The sequence below is a fragment of the Phragmites australis genome, chromosome 4 (assembly GCF_958298935.1).
Source record: "Phragmites australis chromosome 4, lpPhrAust1.1, whole genome shotgun sequence".
In the NCBI taxonomy this organism is placed as follows: Eukaryota; Viridiplantae; Streptophyta; class Magnoliopsida; order Poales; family Poaceae; genus Phragmites; species Phragmites australis.
In genome coordinates this window covers 48,899,199-48,914,850 of record NC_084924.1, presented here as the reverse complement: position 1 = coordinate 48,914,850, position 15,652 = coordinate 48,899,199, and the positions used below count along the sequence as shown (strand labels likewise).

Genomic DNA, 15,652 nt, shown 5'->3' with positions numbered 1-15,652 from the left:
TTCATATGTACAACTAAGATCATCCTTGACTCCGTCTGGCCCTTCTTGATCGTCCGGTACTAAACACCCGCTTAGCCCCGATCACCCATCGTCGATCACCAAGTTGCATCTGTCACATGAACACCTTGAAACATATAAACATATTTCTCCACACTCCAAAACATCTCTATGTTAGAATTAAATCAAAAACTTCAACTCATAGCATATCATGCAGAAAACGTGAACACCGTATATTCTGGTGTGTTCTGCTCCTGAACATCGGACCATCCGGTGAGTGTAACACTATCTATTTCAGGAAATTTTTGCTCTCTACAAGAAAAGTTTCGGTGAAAGCTTTCGATGATCTCATATCCATCACCGGATAAATCGGTATGTGCTAATTCACCGAACCACCCTCTTGTAACCTCTCTGCAACAAAAAGTCCGATGCATTCTTCGGTGTTTACAATTATAGCATCGGACTATCTAGCGTACATAATCAAACTTGACACCAAAAATCTTCTCTGTGCAGAAAATACTCTGACGCTTTCAAAGTTCATCACCGGACCATCCAATGTTAGCTTTCATTTCTGCTTCAGCACTGAAAATGCTCCGATGATATGCTCTGGTATAGCCACCATACTTACCGGACCTTCCGGTTTATTGATCTTCAATTTTATCCAAAAAATTACTCTCTACAAAAAGTAGTACTACGAATACACACTGTCCACACCGGAACTTCCAGTGAACACCAGAACATCCGATGTTCACACTCGAACTTTCGGTGTGTGTAATTTTTCTACGTATAGAGAAGAATTCGCTAATTCCAAACACCATCAATTCAAATTAAACAAAAATAAAAATAAGCATCTACAAACCTATGCTACCCAAGTTTAAAATATATTAACAGTTATTAATGTCTCATCACAAACAAATCAAAACACTTTTCTATTTGGTTTCTCAGCATCCCAAACCCCTCCCCTTTCCTGTCTTTATTGTAACTCCGTTCACCTTGTGGTAATATTTTTTATTATGTATGGCTCTTCTATTTTTGTAATGAGAAAAATTTAGGTGGATAACCCTACCGTTGTTTTCCTTAAAAAGAAGTACGAAGCGTACTCAATGTCTGTGCTTATGAGCTATCATTTCTTCATTAGTTGCGTCCCCTACGCAAAGAGCGTCAGCAACGCGAGATGCGCAATCATGCCAGCTTGGTTACGCGTACTGAATCCACGGGCACCGAACATGCAGTGGAGCGCATGCATGCTTGATTGCTTCATTTGACTCCTGCTGGTTTCATCTTACATGGACTCGAACCTTTCCTTAGCTCGCATGACTAAAGCAAGATTTCGCTGGTATTTAACAAAAGAAGTGAATAAAAGTAGCACCAGTGCAGTGAGGTTAGTTAGGGGCGGACAACTCAATCCAGATTCTGGCTTCAGAAAAAGAAAGGCAAGATTCGAGTTGCTTCCACGTTAAGGAGGAGAAACTTTCTTGAGCTGCGCTAATTTTTTTAAGGCGAAGCGCCACAAGTCCACTGCGTTTGGATTAGATTCTTGCAAAACTTTACCGAAAAGAAGAATGTAAAGTAGGGGGCTGCTGGTTTGTGCAGTTTGTTGGTGAAGTTACTGATACTTGATCTTTGAATGCTGAATCACCGGCTCACTGCAGAGCAGGAGGAAGGAACATACAGTTAAAACTTAACAATGTTACAACACTGAAGCACAGTAAAATCATAAAGTTAAAACTTCCAAATTACTGAACTTTTTTTTCTTCTTTTTTGAAAGGAAAAAAACATTGCTGACTGCTACCTACCAGGGTCCATGTTCCAGGGGGCTACTCCCGGGTGAGCGGTGGCTGCACATGCAGGTCGTGTTCGGTAGAAGCATAAGTCGCGTTAGGAATCCATTCCATGCTATTAATCGCCAATCGATCAGTATATCATGGACTGCTGTCGGTTTGATCGCAATTGCAGGAGTAGGATCGAACCATGCCACAGCTCAGAGGAAGCTTCTAGCTTGGCTGCTCTGCTGAAAAAAAGAAAAAAAAGTAAGTGCTATAGTTGAGATACAGTAATATTCTTCTTGTCAATTTACACGCAAAATGGCACGTTATACTTCCAATCAGTTTGTAGAGCTCACGTTCATCCATTACCATTTTTGTTTTCTTTTCAGAAAAGAAGAAGAAGAAGAAGAAAGAGGTCACGTTCATCTTTTATGAAGAAAGCCTTATCTCATGCTCTGGCCAACCACTAACTCTCCATTTCGTTGGCTTGCGTTGCGAAGTTGGATTCGCTTTTGTTGCATCGCAAGCTTTTGCTTCTTTTCGGCCTCAACGTTATGGGCAAAAACTAGCATTAGCTCGAAGAAAGGCTCGGGCTCATGCTAATTGTCATTTGTTGCCCGGTTCAGTGTTAATTATGCATTAGATTGTCATTGCCGAGGTAGGCAGCGTGGCGTGACCAATCCATCCATCAGCCAAATCAAACAGCAGCTATAGAAAACCACAAAGTTTCCCGTTGTAACCAAACAATGCGTTAGGGACCGCCGCTAAATGTTCTTATTTTATAATCAACTTCGACGACCAGTGATCTTGCATGTCTCGTCCCGCTTCGTTGTAGACAAAAAATGCATATGCATGCATTAGAGTAAAAAAAAAAATTGATGCCTAGTTCACAGCCCTGCAGTTTGTCCGTATTTGGCCGTCGCTGCCGGTGAGCACCTGAATGGCGCCCATCTTGACCATGGCGTCGCCGAACCTGGTGACGAACAGGTACATGTTGTAGGCGTTCTGCGCCACGAGCGCGGCGGTGGCGTTGTCCGTGGTCAGGGTCTGATCGGAGGTGAGGAGGCCGCGGTTGGCAAGCAGGTTCTGGAAGTAGCTGGTGTCGAACGTGCCGGGGCTGCCGGCGTCCATGGGCACCGTGTTGTCGCTCCCCGGCGGGCACGCCTGCGCCAGCTGCGACGCCAGCGCCGCATCCAGGGCCGGCTCCTGGCTCGTGCTTGAGTTGTTGTGGTAGAGCCGTGAGCTGAACGAGCTGCAGTGCGATACGCCGATCGTGTGGGCCCCTGATCAGAGCAACGCAGGACAATTCATCAAGAGAAAATAATGTTGAGGCATTTGTTGTGCAGTCTGTAAGGTCACTTTGTGGCCATTCAAGTCTACTTGGGCTACTTGTGAGTAAGTAGGAGTACCTGAAAGCGTGACCATCTCGTCCTGGGAGAGCCCATTCGTCTCGAAAATTTGCGTGAGTTGGGCCACATTTGCGGTCGGAGGAGGCAGGTTTGACAGTGCACCGGATGCCACGGAGACGTTTCCGTCCCTCCGCCCGGCCGGAACTCTGTACGGGCTACCGCCGGTCTGCCGTTCGATCACAGGTAGTAAAACAAGAGGGCCGAAGACTGAGAACGGAGCCTGCCAAGAGAAAATGAGCAACTTTTTTGACGTACCAGCACGACGCTGTCTCTTGCGGCGAACGCGAGTAGGTCCGCGCACTAGACCACTCCCGGGCACGCTCCCTCCAGCCGCTGCTTCGCGCCGTCGATCACCTCGAACCCCCTGAGGCTCTTGTTCGGGATGGAGTCCTTCTCCGCCGTGTTGTTGGCCGTGGAATCCAGCAGGACCGACGCATCGCAGCCCTGACAAAAAGCATCGAGTAATTGTTCACTTCACCGCTCCCACTTTCACACGAGAGGGCATTGCAAGCTAAACTTCCGAGTATTTCGAACTTGAAAACAGTCGAGACCTTGACGAAGCAGTCGTGGAAGTGCAGGCGGACAAGGCCCGCGGCGAGGCCGGGGTTGGCGCTGACGGCCTTGCCGACCTCGTCCCTCACAATCACCTCGGCCTGGGGGCACGACTGGTCATAGAACCCTACCTGCAGCAGCTGCGCGTGTGCACCTCCACTGCATAAGCTGCAGAGCATTGCCACGACTACTGCACCTACTACTGCCAATGCCATGATCTTAACCTAGATAGACGAACTGAGGACTAATACGTCAAAGATTCGCACAATGCGGTCAAATTTATAGGACGCAAAGTCACAAATGGCGAGAGCTAGTTAGCAAGCCGATGCATTGCTAATTACTAAACAAGTGGACATAAATTGTCCCTGTACGTGGTGTACTACTAATGTAATGTATCCTTAAATCAACTAGTCACTGACAGGCGTGCACAGAAAGGCGTGCAGACAGCCACGTGAAGCCCCTGTAGAGCTAGAAACATGGCCAGGATTTTGAGGCATTTTAGCCGTAGTTGGCGCGGTGAGTACACACAAGTAGCCGGCAAACCAGGGCTTGCAAGTGTTTGTTCTGTGCCTGTTCCGGATCATCATCGAGTCTACAAAGATACGGCTTGCTAGTATTGAGTATAGATTGAAGATAGACAGAGATTGAACTCGAGAATTCGTTCGGTTTTTTTCGATTCATTGATTCATGAATTGATTATATACAATAGGAATGGATGTGTGTCCGTTGGGGAGACACTCCTTCCCTAATGGTGGCCGCGTGTGAGTGTGCTGATTGATTACCGGAGGTTGGGGTTTCCAACTTCGTTGAACCGTGCCGTGCTTGCGAGAATTAAAAATGCTGCTGCAGCGGTTGCTTCTTGATCGGTCAAGGCATCGACCCTAGCTAATTGTCCGTTGCGCTGGACCGAACATGGAGGAGTTCTAGAGACTAATCCTCGAAAGGTTATACAAATGACACCGCGCATGCGGTGCAGCCGGTGATGGCGTCGAGGTAGCTAGTTTTGCAGGGCATGTCTTACATGTGGTGGTTCGCTGTTTGGCGGCGCATGCCGTAGCCGTGCTTGTAGAAACAGGTGTACCATGTTGAAACGCTGGAGAGGACGAGTTCACCACCGGCCGGTCACCGCGTCTTCGACGGCTGCAACACCATCAAGCTCCCCCAGGTCTGTCTTGGCATCGCGATTCACATGCATGCTCCACGTGTGTGAAGTGACGTTACTGCCGTCGTTATCCATCTCGGCGCTGCGCTCTGCATGCACGTGAGCGCGTACCGAAGCCATCGCCGTCGGCCAAACACAGGAGTCGCCGGCGGAGCATCGTGTGGCTGCCGTGAGCGCATCACGTTGTACGAGGAGAGATGCGCGCGTCCGGAACCGCCTATGGTTGCACTGGTGCCATCTGCCAGCCTAAACCAAAACTAAAATAGTCCTTTCATTATTTAGCAACTTCAGTACGCGCCTCTGAAGGTTAAGTGTGGCAAAAGTCAAGACGAAGCTAAAATTAGCGTGCCAGTTTCCTTTCATAAATGAGTAATGTCGCCCATACCAGTTATGTAAACAGGCAATTTTCTACAGAAACAAATTAGACAGACTACCATGCATTTAATTTAAATTTAAGAGACTTGTCTGTAGAAATCACAGGAAAGAATGCACACTATTTTTATTTTGACGATGAACCTGTTCCAATGAAAATTTTTACATTTACACATGTTACCAAACGCCAACACGATGAATAATTTATTGGAATTAAGTTCGCCAATTAGGATATATAGATATAAGGACATCTTGTCCCTTCCAACCAAAAGAAAACATGTCTTACCCACAGACCGGCACGACCATGCTAAAAAAGATTATCGCAATAAATTACCAGCAAAAGAAAACCAGCGGCATAAATCGGAGTTTCTTTTTGCAGGCTGAGGATCATTAAGTACCTTCCAATTGCAGGAGACAGACTTTACCAGGCAAAGGATTGTAAAAGTATCCTGCTGTAGTTGGCGTCAGGCTTCTTAAAACTGCGTTTCTGACTGCTCTCGCGTACGCATACTAACATTAACCTCTCTGACTGCTTGGATTTAACCATGGCATAATTTAGCAACCACATAGCAGTGATTCAGAAAACCCTATCACAGCTAGCTGCAGATAGCAAAAATGGACACAACCAACTCTAACAAAGTAGGAAACGAACACGGAGAGAACGGCAGACTTCAAATGACAGATAAGAACCGGGCCCTTCACATTGACCCACAACGAATAGAGATTTCTCAATAGAGGCAGTCAAACGCCAGCAAACCTACATGTCATCGATCACAAATGCAGAACCACTCTAAAACAGTAAAGATATCACCATCCTTTTTGAAAGAGACTTCACACTACATCCAGTAGCACCAAACATAACATTAAAGGTATCAGAATTGGAGATACTTAAGCACTGAACAAAACGGTCCGTACTTCAAAATTCTGCTAACACTTTGACTGGTTTCACTTGGCAAAAAACAAAATGCTCACCCGTCAGGTATTCATTTCTTTGCTTTCTTCAGCGCCCTACAACATTGGTAGGTTGCAAAATATCAGTTAACTGAACATGAACCTAAGGTTGTAATTTTCAAGAGGGCAGTTTTAAGATAGATGATTACGCTGCAGTTTGAGCAGGAGCTGCTGCTGGTGCAACCGGTTCCCTTGGGCCCTAATTAAAACAATAAAAGATCAGACCACACATAAAAAATAATGTCATACAAATGGAAGTCTCCTTATTTGACTAAGAAATCTTATTTTGACTTTGATAACTTGCACATAAATGATGACTTAAGTAACTCCCTGACAGTAGTATGTACTCTACTTCACAAATATACACCATATCACCTTGTATTATCCATGTGCCGCAACAATATTGTGACAAGAAGACGACCATCATCAAGCATTAGCTCATTCCAAGAATAAGAAACTAATTCTGATACTGTAAAACACATCTCACCTGAGCCAATCTCTCCTCCCTCCTGGCAATCTTTCTTTCACGGCTTGCCTTGCTCTTAGCGCGCTTAGCCTCAAACTGATCGGAAAGTGTCTTCTCTCTTGCCTTCTCAGCCTTGGACTTGTGGATGCTTTCCATGAGCACCCGCTTGTTCTTGAATGCGTTACCCTTGACCTTCATGTACATGTCATGGTACATGTGCTTGTCAATCTTCTTGGCCTCACGGTACTTACGCAGCAAACGCCTGAGCACACGCATCCTCCTCATCCACAGGACCTTGGTTGGGAGCCTAGCCTCCCTAGTACCCCTACGCTTACCTGAGAAAACAAAGAAGCTAAACATCCAAAGTCACAGATTTTATCACAGAATGAGTGAACTTTGGTGCACCAATATACCATATCCTGAGTGACGCCCCTTCTGCTTGGCCTCATGGGCTCTCCGTGCACGAGACCTAGAGTGGATCTTCTGGGGCTTCTTGATGATGAACCCATCCTTAACCAACTTCCGGATGTTCTGACCTGCAAGCTCAAAGAACCAAAAACATTACATTAGCAATCAGGGCATTCGGTGCATAAAAAAGAGGAACATGCTAGCAACATCAATACATCTATTATATAAACAACATGGTCGATACTGATCTATCATTAGTGCATTCATCGACTACCAGCTAATGTCTTGGAAACATTTGGACACAGAACAAGATAAATAAACAAGGTTCTCAAAAAACATCTATTTGAATGATGGGTCTTGGATGGCCCTACTACCACCTCTTCAAGGAAGATCATTCAGTTTAGGTGTTGCATATAAAACATCTGTAGAACAGGAAACTTCAATTTTGGATTCAAAGCCTAGGGCAATCCTCCATCACATGAACGCCTGACCAATCTGCATTACAAATGGTGGCGTGGAACAAATTGATCACTGACATGCTTTAGCTTAAACTAGCAAAGCCAAGGAATATAAGACTTAACCGATTTGCAGTTCCAGAGAGTCATATCATTTGAATGGTAGCGTTAAAGTACCTAGGTAACCAACAAACTCCTAAATTACATACCACCATAGTTGCCATGGCGTCGGTATAGCGACGCCATAGAGTCGCCATATCGGCGTGGCGGTTTTCTGGCTCTCGCCACGCCAACGCCACGGCGCAAGTGGGTATGGCGCGAGCTGGTAGCCTTCTGCCGCCGACCGCAGCCACTCCATCCCCGGTGGCCGGTGCAGACCTCCCCTCCCAACAGCCAGTGGTCGTCATCTGCTGCTCTCCAGAGTCCAGATCTGCAGCAGCCGTCGCCGGTAGCCGTCTGCCGCTGACCGCCGCCTCTCCATCCCCAGTGGCCGGCGCAGACCTCCAGCAGCCGTCGCCCAGGAGTTGCCTTATGGTCGCATGGAGAGAGAGAGAGAGAGCTGATGTGGTCGTGCTCATGTCAAACAAGAGAAATGGGATGGAGAAGGGACTGCTGTCGCCTATCACTCTATCTGTGGTCTGTGTGAAAGCGTGAGTGTGGAGGGAGGAGGGGGACAACAAGGCATGGGCTAGCAGTGGCACTGTTCACAAGGCATGGGTGCCTCCCACTCCCTACACTGTGCACTACTACTACTCTCTTATACGTGAGAGTATTTGGGTTGGTCTGGTGGCTGCTGCTTCCCTCTGACCTGTTGGACTAGTCGCACATGCACATAGCATTTAGCCGTAGGCACTAGCACTAAGTAAGCTCAAGCTCTGTTATGTAGACTAGCAGTAGGCCAGTAGCAACAAGCTCAAGCTGTTTTGTAGACTAGACTATAATTTGCTAATATTATAGACTATAATGTGTGTATTCATCACGTGTGTATGGCGTCATCACGCCACGCGCCATGTCGCTGTAAAGTTATGAAGGTGGTGGGTCGCCGCGTCTCGCCACGCCACGCCGCCGTAACAACCATGCATACCACGTGCTACCACAACTTCACATAGATGTCCCTAAGGACTTTCACAAAGAGTAACTACAATTGATCGCCATCCTTTTAAAAGAAACATACCGCAAGTTACGGGGCACAGCTATAATGATTAATCTAAGGTTTACACAAAACACGGTCCCATCGCAAACAGAAATTAAAGGACACTAGTGACTCCAGAAGTACCAATTCCTGCACTTTTTCCTGGAGAACAACTGCCCTCCTAACAATCTAAGCAACCTTGATAATTGCAGGACGCAAGCATTAATTCTAGTCCCATTCTGCACACACCGCTATAACCACATCACTTTACAGCACTCTACCAAAAACACGGGCACGATTCCTAATATAGCATATACTCTGGGTTCTAGCCTAACAATGAAAGCTCTCTAAGGACTGCCGCGCGAACACGTTTAGAACTGCAACTCCCCGCATATCGGCGGCCTAGAACCAGATCTGAAGGCATCGCCACACGCAAGCGCTCAGGAAGACGATACATCATCAAACCCAGAAGGAGACGGGGGGTAAAGGGGGGAGGTGGGGTTCTCACGGGAGTTCGCCATGGAGATCTCGCTGACCTCATTGGGGTCGAGCCAGACCTTGCCCTTGCCGCACTTGAGCACGCTCGCGGCGAGCCGCTTCTGCAGCTTGAGGGAAACCATCTCCGCCGCCGCCTCCTATCGGCTCCCTCTCTCTGCTCCTCCTGAGCGAGTGTGTGGTGGTGGACGCGCCGGGGCTGCAAGGGTTTGCCAGGGGCGGCGCGGACAGGTTTTATATTGAGGCGCTAGGGCTTCGCGAGGGTCTTCCTGGGCCTTTTGATTTCGCGCGGTATGGGCCCGCTTTTACGGCCCTACGGCCCTTTACTGTTTCAGTGGGTCCATGACCATCAAGAGCCCAGACCCTTTTTATTCTTATATTTCTTAAATCCGAAAATTACAAATATACGCGTCCGTTTGGTTAAAAAATCCAAAAAAATGCCACGTAACAATGATTTTAAAAGTTAAGACACTATTTAAATAATCATGAAAAATCCTAAGAAAAAATATGGTGCAACAATGCTATCATCTAGATCTAAAAAAATCACCTAATTGAATAGTGGGAAAATTAAATTTTCTAAAAAAAATCATCTCTGGCTAGTAGGGTGGTTGATTCCCGTAAGTATTTTCAGTTCAGCACTAGCGTGAGTCTAGTGTGCTGTTCAGCGTTGTGTGTGGCGGGCTCAGGGATTCTCGAGTCAAACGCGGCTCCTTTTCTTCGAGGCCTGCTTCTCCCTTCCCCCTCTCATCCCCAGGAAGGAGAAGATAGAATCATAGCAAATTAAATTTCCAATTCTGTCATCAAGCTCCTCCGGGCCTGTCTGGCCATCGCGATTCACATGCATGCAGCCAACATGTGAAGTGACGCTACTGCCGTCGTTATACATCTCGCCACGGCTGCATTCTTTCTGCGCGCAGGCAAAAAGCACGTGGCCGAAGCCATTGCCGTCAGCCAAACACAGGATCGGAGTCGCGGGAGGATCGTCGGGCAGATGCGGTGAGCATCATGGTGTACGAGCTAGGCTAAGGCTGCGCCGGCGCCATCTGCAGTTGCCAGTTGACCACGGTGGTCGTTTTTTCAAGTACCGACCACCCGGCACCCCACCTCCGTGGACGCCATTGACGCCGATAAGAGCCCCTGACGATGCAGCGAACTCGCGGTTGACTGCTTTCTTCTGGCTGCGGACGTTGACTGCGGTCCGTGCTGCTCTGCACTCGACGCCGGGCAACCAGGCGGAGAAGGACGCGCCCCCGAATACGAGCCTGCGCGGCTTCGAGGTCATCGACAGCGCCAAGACGCGGCTGGACCAGGCCTGCTTCGGTGTCGTCTCTTGCGCCGGCGTGCTGGTACGTTCTGTCACAGTCTCACTCTACGTACCTGCAGCCAGTTGCTCCTAAGTAACTAGCACGTAGGAGTATACAGCAAGTGGAGGTCGCTCGGTCTAGGATCACGCGCACGGAGCACGCAATTGAAGAGACATGGCCAATGGCGTCCGAGTGGTCGGTATTTCAAATACCGTCCACCCCCATGAGTTCTATTTTCTGCCGTTCTCCAGTGCCATATGACAATGCAATACTCTCTTCAACTATATGAAATCTTAGGGCTGTGAATTACTTGTTTATAGTAAGAAACGCATAGATGTTTATAGAATCACTAGGGCCCAAATTAAGATTTGGTTTCTATCTTTGTACGGGTATATACAAATTATACATGAATACGTAAAAAGACACAAGATTTCGGTTGGCAATGTTTGAGCAACCTAGAAAGTATGTCTCTTGGACTGTACAAAGCTGAAACTTCATACCTACAGTAACTTATTTTAAGATCTTTCTGCCACTAGTGTTTGATCATTATCAGAGCCCAGATTACTGCAACACATATTACAACGGCGATGACCGACAAGAGAATGTCCCAGCAAGAACCGCCTTTCCTCATGCGCGTGTTCAGAAATTTCAGGATCTTCTGCGCTCGCTGCAAGTACACAAATATGAAGAAACATGTTACGAATCGCGACACATATAGGTCTGCACAAACATGGCCGTGATTCCTCAAAAAAGAAAAGAAAAGAAAAAGAAACATGGCCGTGATGAGATGTCAGCTATCTTGGTGGAGACAATTGTTTAGCAGTTTGGCTATGGAACGGATGTAAATTGTCAGGTAAATGAGATACCTGTAGCTGGTTGCTTGTGTCTTCGACCCCCTAATCCAAGTCCTCCTGCAGCATTCATGTAAAAGTGTTTCAGAACCAGGTAATTCTGAAAGGAGAAGTCTGCAACTGACACTTACAATTAGCCTAGTTTGCAGATTGCTCCTCGTTAATCGCTAGCGCAATGTGCTTTGTGCTAGCAATGGTCTCCTCCAGAATGTCCAATTTCTCATCTTGCTCTGGACCATAGATAAGGAGTTCACTTTAGCATAGACATAAACATCTACAAGCAATTTCAGTACTAATGCAGGTACTACCAAAAAGAAAAGAAATAAAAAAGAGCAGAGTCTTACCTTCCATGACCTTCCTCTGCAAGTCGACCATCTCACGGTTGTCCATGCCGGCAGTGCTATCTACATCTATATTTGTGCACTTCTCGCTCGATCCACACAAGTTATTCCTGAAGATGCAGCAGGAGAAAGAATTTGCTTGAGATTCAAACAGGTTCTGAACCAAATTAAGCAGGAGTTGATGTTGAAGTATTAGTGATTTGCTTACCTTTTTCCACCACTTTAGGTTTTTTGGTGTAACTTTTGGTGCATATAGCTCAATATGATATCATGAGTTCGAGTACCGACATGCACAATAAATATAAAATTGCAAACGACTCATATTTCCACGATTGATGTATGAGTAAGCCTTATACTAGAAGTGAGTGTTGAAATATACCTGAATTGCTCATATTTTCTCATCAACTTAGGTTTTTAGTTATAAATGCTTGGTGCATACAGCTGTATAGTTGCTTGCAAGTAGAACCACATGATGTCAGATCAATTCACATGTTCTAGGAGTGCCTCGTCGTGAACTGCCCGCCCACCTCCTTCGCCTTGGAGCTCAGAGCAGAGAGCTTCTTGGCTAGCTTGCCCAACTCTTTCAAGCTTCTGCAGTGCACGTGAAATCGACTTGTTAACCTTCTTGCTATCGTTTTTTTCTTCTGAAAAATCTTCTTTTTATCAATTAATAAAGAGAAATATTGCGACACTAACATGTTTTGCTTCTTTAGGAGATCAGACAAGTCCTCCTGCAGCATGTCGAACCTGCTCCCCAGGATGGTCACCTTCCTCCGGATCTCGGCAGTCAGCGCTGCAGCACTCGCGGCAACGAAGGCGGCACGGAGTCCCTCTCGGCGATCCGCTCGGCGACGTCGTCCACGAGCCGCTCGGCTTCGTGGAATCGCTTCGTCCATTGATCCAGAGGGGAAGCTCCGGGCGGGGTCGTGATTGGAAGAATTGGACGCGCCATGTGCGGCCTCTGCAACTATAGGTTTCTTTCTTCTTGCCTTGATTCGCTCTACAAAATCCCGGCTAATTCCAACAAGGAAATCGTTCCTTAAGTTACTCTGATGCAACAGGAGATCATCCACCAATGGAAGTATACCTAGTCGATTGTATGCCAGTGATCATTCGCCGTCGCTGCCTCCATTGTCACTGGTAAGGTTTATGGTTCGGAGATTGGGTGAGGGCTGGGCTCATAGGGATGGCTTTGGGCGGGGCAGCGTCGACCGCGGTGGCGAAAGACCTGCGGTGGGCGGTGCCAGCAGCGAGGGAGGCGAAGCAACAGCCCGTTGTAGACAGGTTAGCATGGAGGGGACAACGGTCACGGATCCAGTGTCGGGGAGCCGCCGGAGACGGGGGAGGCGAGGCAGTACGGGGGTTCGTCACACCGATCTGCTGCGTAGAGAAGAGAGAGAAAGGAGAGCAATGACAGAGGTTGAAGAAAAGACATCGTACGTTCGATTGGAATCCAACGGCCAGGTACGTCGATTAGAAAAATTCAGAAAAATAGTCACCTAATAGTCATGATTTATGTTCTATTACTTTAATCTTTATTAATACGAGCTCTGGTTATTTTCAGTTATAAAAAAAAATTAGTAACTTACTAACTTCTATGGTAGACTCATATTGAATTAACAGAGGTAAAGGTAATATCAGAACGTTGAATAGATATATATCAGGACGTTGAATGGATAAATATGAAAAAATGTTTTAAACTGATCGTGGAACATGAATTCATAGCAACAAATGTATTTTATTTTTCTAAAGAATGAAAAATAGATTAACTAATATTAAAAGAAAATTATATTTTTTACAATAAATAATTTAATAGCTTATAGAACCAATAATTTGTCTCTACTCGCCTCCTATCATCCAATCATGTCTCTGTCCCTGTAGATCACTCTGTTCTAGTCTTGTTTATTGTCACCCCACACAACATCACATTAATAAGACAAGCAAACATGGTGCTAAGTACTAACACTCAACAGAGGGAGCAAGTTAGCTCCCGACCCCCCGTCATAAATAATTTCCACAAGCAGAATAACACGACGAAATTCAGAGGAGCCAATGCTGTCATGTTGATTCAGTGTCAAGCGCTGCACTTGGCCCTGATCTGGCCGCCGCTGCCGGTGAGGACCTGGATCTGCTCCCATCTTGACCATGGAGGCGGCGAACTTGAGCTTCCACGGGCACCCGCCGTATGCGCTCTGCCTGACCTGTGCGACGGTGGGCGCGCTGGACAGCAGCGCCTGGTCGGAGGCGAAGACGCCCCAGTAGTAGAGCGTGTCGAGGACGTAGGGCGTGCGCGGCTCCATGGGCAGCACGAGGCCCGGGTCGACGCTGCCCCCGGTGGCAGCGAGGCACGCGTGCTGCAGCCGCGCCAGGAACGCCGGGTCTAGGCTCGGGTCCGCCGCGCCGGTCGCTGAACGCCGTGCCGTGCGCCCGCCCGATGGTGTGCGCGCCTGCGTCATGCACGGGAACAAGATTACTATCGATTCATTTCCGTGCGTGAATGTATGTTTCATGTGCCGTGTACTCGTGTGCGCACGCAGTTGAAGTGCAGTGGAACCTACACGTAATGTACCTGATAGAGTACGACCAGCGGTCGTTGTTTCAAATACCAACCATCCGGTATTTCAAGGACCGAGCAGGGTGCGCATAGATAAGGCCTGGGGCCACGCCCTCGGTCGCGGCACTCACTCACTCCCCCCTCTCCTTATCCTGAGGCCACCACCGTCTTCGTGCATAAGCACCGCAAGCCGCTGCACCACCGTAACCCCGTGCTCCGTCAGGCGCGGCCCAGCCAGCATGGTTAGCGAGCAAGTTCCGGCGGCGGAGGTGGAGAACAGCGAGGCGGCGGCTCCCGTGGAGAGCGAGGAGGCCACGCCCAAGGCGGAGGACGAGGCGCCGGTCGTCGAGGACATCAGGGAGGACGAAGATGATGGCGATGAGGATGAGGATGAGGATGAGGACGACGCTGATGACGGTAACACACTCATCTTCTTGGCCCTAGCTTATACGATTTTGCCTTCACCAAGTTGAAGCTTCTCTTATCTTGGGGCAGTAAGAGCTAGTAGCATGCAACAGTGTTAATTAAGGTTCCGTTGTTTGAGTAGCTATTTGTAACGTTGCAATATATTTGCACCACCTGCCAGATGGGGAATCTGACTTGGGGTTTCTGTGGCCGTGTAGGTGAACTAGGTGCAGGGGCAACCGAGGGCTCCAAGCAGAGCCGGAGCGAGAAGAAGAGCCGCAAGGCCATGATGAAGCTCGGAATGAAACCCGTCACCGGCGTCAGCAGGATAACCATCAAAAGAGCCAAGAATGTGAGTCAGAATAAAGAAAAGTTTCTTCTTAATTTCTTCGTGCAATTCTTGTCAGCCGAAGTCATATTACAGAAACCTGTTTGCTTCAGATATTGTTCGTGGTGTCAAAGCCTGACGTCTTCAAGAGCCCGACGTCGGAGACGTACGTGATATTCGGCGAGGCCAAGATCGAGGACCTGAGCTCCCAGCTGCAGGCCCAGGCCGCGCAGCAGTTTAGGATGCAAGACCTCAGCAAGGTGATGGCCAAGCAGGACGCGGCCGCAGCCGCGCCGGCCGACGAGGAGGAGGAGGTCGACGAGGCCGGGATAGAGCCCCGCGACATCGACCTCGTCATGACGCAGGCCAGCGTGTCGCGGGCCAAGGCCGTCAAGGCTCTCAAGGCGCACGACGGCGACATCGTCAGCGCCATCATGGAGCTCACGGCCTGATAACAATACGCACTTCGTCGCTGGTTGCTTCATCTTCAGAAAACACCCGGTGGAATCATGCCAAGTGTGTCGTTGTTCATTTTTGTGGATTCGCATAAGATGTTCTGTTTGTTCACCTCATGGACGTTGCATCATGTCAGCTTCCAGATTAGTGTCATCTTCAAGTTGTTTATCGAATTCTCATTTCAGTATGTTCATGGCTGAGAGTCTCAGAATGGAGTTGACAGATTTAATTCGCTTCACAGGTATCAT

At 47.9% G+C, this 15,652-nt stretch overlaps 3 protein-coding genes and 1 pseudogene across 3 annotated transcripts; 1 reads left to right on the top strand and 3 right to left on the bottom strand.

The window, feature by feature from the left end:
• Nucleotides 1-2,199: 2,199 nt before the first annotated feature.
• Nucleotides 2,200-5,794, bottom strand: LOC133917058 (peroxidase 5-like). The gene is given in 4 exon segments (XM_062361011.1): nucleotides 2,200-3,046; nucleotides 3,173-3,338; nucleotides 3,428-3,616; nucleotides 3,724-5,794. Coding segments are annotated over 4 exon segments (972 nt in total). The 5' UTR covers nucleotides 3,940-5,794; the 3' UTR covers nucleotides 2,200-2,645.
• A 140-nt stretch (nucleotides 5,795-5,934) lies between these two features.
• On the bottom strand, nucleotides 5,935-9,390 carry LOC133917059 (large ribosomal subunit protein eL19x-like). Its single transcript, XM_062361012.1, has 5 exons — nucleotides 9,179-9,390; nucleotides 7,089-7,211; nucleotides 6,697-7,010; nucleotides 6,359-6,408; nucleotides 5,935-6,266 (listed from the first exon to the last, which is right to left on the bottom strand). The coding sequence occupies exons 1-5, from the start codon at nucleotides 9,288-9,290 to the stop codon at nucleotides 6,242-6,244; spliced, it is 624 nt and encodes a 207-aa protein (XP_062216996.1). The 5' UTR covers nucleotides 9,291-9,390; the 3' UTR covers nucleotides 5,935-6,241.
• Nucleotides 9,391-11,001: 1,611 nt separating this feature from the next.
• LOC133914907 (syntaxin-52-like) lies at nucleotides 11,002-11,743 on the bottom strand (annotated as a pseudogene).
• A 2,547-nt stretch (nucleotides 11,744-14,290) lies between these two features.
• Nucleotides 14,291-15,597, top strand: LOC133917057 (nascent polypeptide-associated complex subunit alpha-like protein 1). Its single transcript, XM_062361010.1, has 3 exons — nucleotides 14,291-14,632; nucleotides 14,839-14,972; nucleotides 15,062-15,597. The coding sequence occupies exons 1-3, from the start codon at nucleotides 14,455-14,457 to the stop codon at nucleotides 15,398-15,400; spliced, it is 651 nt and encodes a 216-aa protein (XP_062216994.1). The 5' UTR covers nucleotides 14,291-14,454; the 3' UTR covers nucleotides 15,401-15,597.
• Nucleotides 15,598-15,652: the final 55 nt, after the last annotated feature.